At 55.5% G+C, this 4,809-nt stretch overlaps 1 protein-coding gene across 1 annotated transcript; it reads right to left on the reverse strand.

The window, feature by feature from the left end:
• Positions 1–3,312: 3,312 nt before the first annotated feature.
• POU3F1 (POU class 3 homeobox 1) lies at positions 3,313–4,528 on the reverse strand. Its single transcript, XM_030464478.1, has one exon. It carries the CDS (start codon positions 4,526–4,528, stop codon positions 3,416–3,418), a length of 1,113 nt encoding a protein of 370 aa, XP_030320338.1. The 3' UTR covers positions 3,313–3,415.
• Positions 4,529–4,809: the final 281 nt, after the last annotated feature.

Here is a 4,809-nt window from a genome sequence, read left to right on the forward strand (position 1 = left end):
TATTGCCTGCCTTCCAGGAAACAAATTTCCAAAAAATAGCTGATAACTAATTTAGAATGACAAAAGCATTTGGGAAGTGCAGCTGCCCTCCCGAGCACCTGGAGAAGGCAGGCAGGTGGGCTGCCCAGCTCCCAGCACAGGGACACAGAGGGGGGAGGAACACAGAGGGGCTCAGCACAGCCCTGACCTTCTGCCAGCACCGTGTCTGCACGATGCCAACAGCCCCAGCTGAACAGAGAGAACCCCTTGGCCACTGCTCCACCAGCCCCAGGTTGGACCCTGCACTTCCCCAGTGGGCACCAGTCCCTCCAGACCCCCCAGGACCCTCCCCCCCCCCAGGGGGTGGATGGCACCTGGAGGACAGGGCTGGACATCCTGGTGAGCTCAACCTGGCACTGGAGAGGAGAAACTCTCCCCAAAAGTCCCTGCAGCTCCCTCTGCCCTTGCAGACAGGGCAGGGTTCCACATCAGTGCAGACCTGAGCCCCTCTAACACTGCTGATGCAATTCTCCTGCCCCTTTGCTGCACTTTGCATATTCTGCTATTTACTTTGTGCATTTTTAAGTAACCACTTGCCACCCTTCCTTTTCTTTAATGTTCCAACATCACAGTCCTACCTTCCTCTGCTTCACTCCCGATGCACGAGCTCATACTTTCACTTTAGTGAGAAGAAAACACCACCAAAACCAACCCAACAAAAACCCCCAAACATCTCCCCCCCCAAAAAAAAAATCCAATAAAACAAACAAAAAACAAGCACCAAAAAATAATCCTGCCCCCAGTAATTGCTATTTAATCCTTGACCAAGAAAACTAACAAGTTCTTGTAAGAGAGGCAAAGCTTTGGGGCATTTGATTTTTAGAGCAGCTGAGCACTGGAAGGCTGCAGAAATAAGATATAGAAAATGTATTTTGGATTTGCTGCTCAGCAGCATGAAAGAGCTAATGCAGAGGGGCTGGCAGTGCCTTATCCAATCTGACAAAGCCAACAACCCAAGGGTGCTCAGCCTCTCCAGCACTCACAGCACATCTCATCCATCACCAGAACACAATGTGAAAATTGACCCTTCCCTTCTAAGTATCAATATAAATATTGTTTGCCAGCCAGGTAACATCAGAAATAGCTAAAGAAATAACTCTTGGTACAGGAAAGCAGTGCAATTCATCATTCAGTGCCAACAAGAAATTGTTTTCTTTAAAAATAAATTAAAAAAAAAATCACTTCTTTTGTTAATTTCTGACTTTTGTTTCTTCCCTTTAAGCCTGGCAATCACACAGCAATTTACAAGTGAAAGCTGTAGAGTTACAGTATTACCAAACAAAACACATTGATACATGTGTGAAACACGGAAAAAATAGTTAAGGAAAATTAATTTAAATGTTTTTGTGATACATTGACTCCAGCTGTTAAGCCATCATGCTGCTGGACTGTACCCCCTAAGCTACTCCAGTACTAATTTCATTTAGAAATTACTGATTTAGAAATTATTAATTTAGAAATTACTAATTTAGAACTGACTAATTTCATTTAGAAATTAGGAAACACAGCAAAAATTTTGGAATTCAGGATCTCTACAACAGTTCTGCAATCCTGTGCCTCTCTATAGCAAACAGTCACACCACAAGAAAAGGAAGCTGCATCTGTAACAAAAGCTGATAAAACCCAAGGAACATTGAATCCTATCAGTGATTCCTTTTTATGTTTTCCATGCCAAGGAAAGTTCCTCATCCACTAACCACACCGTTTGCTGCCTTATTTGCACCAAACAGAACCAGTCCTTCCCATGCTTACGAGCACCACACAGAGTATCTAAAGATTTACCTGCTCAAGGTGACTATTTTAAAACTCTCAAAAACCAGCTTACTAGGCTATTAAATTAGAAGATCTTAATGGTTTTGTAATAGCTGCATTTTAAGAGATATTGAGAATACAACGATTTATAACAATCTACTGCAAGTGCACTCTTGCTCAAGCAGGTACCTAAAAGGCACAAAATGCATCAAAATCCAGTGGAGACTTTTCAGGTAGGAATTTCCAAGTGTAAATTACATTTGATCTGTTAAATAAAAATATATCTATAAATAACTATATACTAATTCCTATGCAGTGCTACCACTAGAAAAATCCCTTTTAAGCCTGCTGTTTTCACAGCAAATAATTTGTACTATGAGTCAAGCAGGGAAACAAGCACCAGATGCTCCACAACCCAGGTAAATTCTCTGACAAATAAAAAGCAATTGGGGCTTTAGTACCCGATTTCTACAAAGTATTTAATGGGTGCAAGAGCTCGCTCAGAATTCGGCACATTTCAGAAGTTCTCCCAACACAAAACACGGCAGGAACTGAAGGCAAACACAATCCCCACACGCGACTTTTCTTGCCATTTGCTGAAAGAGGTTTCGAGCTGCGAGCTGCTGCTTTTAGAAACAGAATTCAGCAACTAAATTTCCATCCTTTCTTATCAATACCGCAAAATATCAGGCCGTGAAACGGAGCCCTGGTGACACCACAAAACCCGGGAGCGTGGCTGGGGTGTACAGAAGTTTTTCTAGCTCGGTTCCCAGCTATCCCACTGCACATTCATCACTCCCGCCAGAAGGAGGAAAGTTACAACGTTTGCTACTCGCACTCCACACCGCCAAAAGTTTCGTTCAGCTCAGTAAATTCCCACGAAATCCCCAACACGAAGCCACAGCACCTCGCCAGCTCCCGGGGGGCTTCGTCCCGGGGCTCGGGGGCTCCGGTGCTGGCAGAGCCGCTCCAGCCCCGGGTCCCAGCCCCGCCGGGACCCCCGGCCGGGAGGCTCCGGGAGCTCGGTCGCCACCGGAGTCCCAGGAACCAAGCGCAGGATTCAGGTTCGAGGGGCACCGACCGAACCGCTCCGCAGCCCGTAAAGACGACACGAGACCGGTTCCTGGGTAAATGGTTTATGTAAGTAATAAAATATTTACTATAACATAAATAGAAACGGACCCTCGCAGTCTACATTGGTTTTGCAATAAAGATACAAACAAAAACCGAAACCCAAGGGGATGGACCGGACCGAACCCACCAACAGGAGGGAGAGAGCTCCGCGCACGGTTAGAAAATAAATAGAAACGGGCCGTGAAATAATACCGAGACGCCCCCCGGGCGAACCGGGCCAGGCGGGGCGGGGAGGGGCCAGGGCTCGGCGGGACGGGACGGGCAGGGCAGGGGTCGCCGCCGTCCCGGAGGCCACGCGAGGAAGGGAATAAATTAGAGATCGCAAACCTTTGGCTACTGCTGCTGCGGCCGCGGGCGGCTCCGGCGCGCAGGGGGGCCCGTGGCGGGCGAATAAATACAGCGCGGGCGCGGAGCGGAGCGGGGCGGCCGGGCCAGTCTGAGGAATAAATTAAAGCGCGGATCCCGCCGCCCGCGCCGTCGGGGTCGCCGGTCACTGCACGGCCCCGGGCAGCGCGTGGTGCAGCGGCGAAGCGTCCGCCTGTGCGTAAACGTCCTCCATGGGGGGGTGCGGGACCCCGGCCGGCGTCATGCGCTTCTCCTTCTGCCGCCGGTTGCAGAACCAGACCCGCACCACCTCCTTCTCCAGCTGCAGGGAGTCCGCCAGGGAGGTGATCTCGTGTGCCGAGGGCTTGGGGCACTTGAGGAAGTGGTTTTCCAGGGCGCCCTTGACGCCCACCTCGATGGAGGTGCGCTTCTTGCGCTTCCGACCCTGCGCCGCGATCTTGTCCAGGTTGGTGGGGCTGCCCGTGCTGGAGTCCGTCTCCTCCAGCCACTTGTTGAGCAGCGGCTTCAGCTTGCACATGTTCTTGAAGCTCAGCTGCAGCGCCTCGAACCGGCAGATGGTGGTCTGCGAGAAGACGTTCCCGTACAGGGTGCCCAGCGCCAGCCCCACGTCGGCCTGGGTGAAGCCCAGCTTGATCCGCCGCTGCTTGAACTGCTTGGCGAACTGCTCCAGGTCGTCGGAGCTCGGCGCGTCCTCGTCCGACGGCTCGGGCGGCCCCAGCGGCGGCGGGGAAGCCGCCAGTTCGTGGCCCCCCGCCTCCTCGGCGCCCAGCGGGTCGCGCAGCCCGTGGTGCAGCGCGGGGGCCGGCGGGCCCAGCATCCCGTTGAGGCCCGCGTAAGGCTGCGCGTAGAGCAGGGGCTGTCCCGACGGCGGGGACATGGGCGGCAGGTGATGCGCGGCGCCCTGCGCCCACCCTCCCGCCGCGCCGCCCGCCGCCCCTTGGTGCACGAGGTGCGGCCGGTGATGGAAAGCGGCGGCCAGCTCTTCGCGGGACCCCGGCGGGCCGCCTTTGCCGTGCTCGGCGGGCGGGAGGTGCGGACCCCCGCCGCCCCCGCCGCTGCCCCAATCCGTGCCGGCGCTGGGCAGCCACTGGTGATGCGCCAGCCCCACGGCGTGCCCGGCGGCGGGCGCTAAGCCCTGCAGGTACTCGTGGTGCATCATCTTCTGCACCTCGCGGTACGTGGTGCCCTGGTGCAGGCGGTCTCCGTCGGGGTGCATCAGCGCTGCGGAGCGCGGCAGGTACTGCGCGGTGGCTGCCATGGCCTCTCCCCCCCGCGCCGCTCCGCGCCCCGCTTTAGAGCCGCGCGCCGGGGCGCCGAGCCGCCGCGCGCCGGCCCCGCCCCCGCTCCCCATTGGCTCAGCCGCCGCCGCCGCCGGACCGCGCCGCCTCCCCATAGGCCGCCGCCGGGCTCGGGCAGCCCCGCCCCGCTCTCCCCGTCCCCCATTGGCCGGCGGCGAGGGAGCCGCTGCCTCGGGATTGGCCCGGAGAGGCGCTCGCTGCTTGGGGGGAGGGGGAAGCCCGCGTGCGGCCGGCGGCGGGG

This window comes from Calypte anna, chromosome 23 (genome assembly GCF_003957555.1).
Source record: "Calypte anna isolate BGI_N300 chromosome 23, bCalAnn1_v1.p, whole genome shotgun sequence".
Taxonomy (NCBI): Eukaryota; Metazoa; Chordata; class Aves; order Apodiformes; family Trochilidae; genus Calypte; species Calypte anna.

What these genes read in the sequence shown, in the direction of transcription:
- POU3F1 (XM_030464478.1), bottom strand. Translation starts at nt 4,528, where the DNA reads ATGGCAGCCACCGCGCAGTACCTGCCGCGCTCCGCAGCGCTGATGCAC.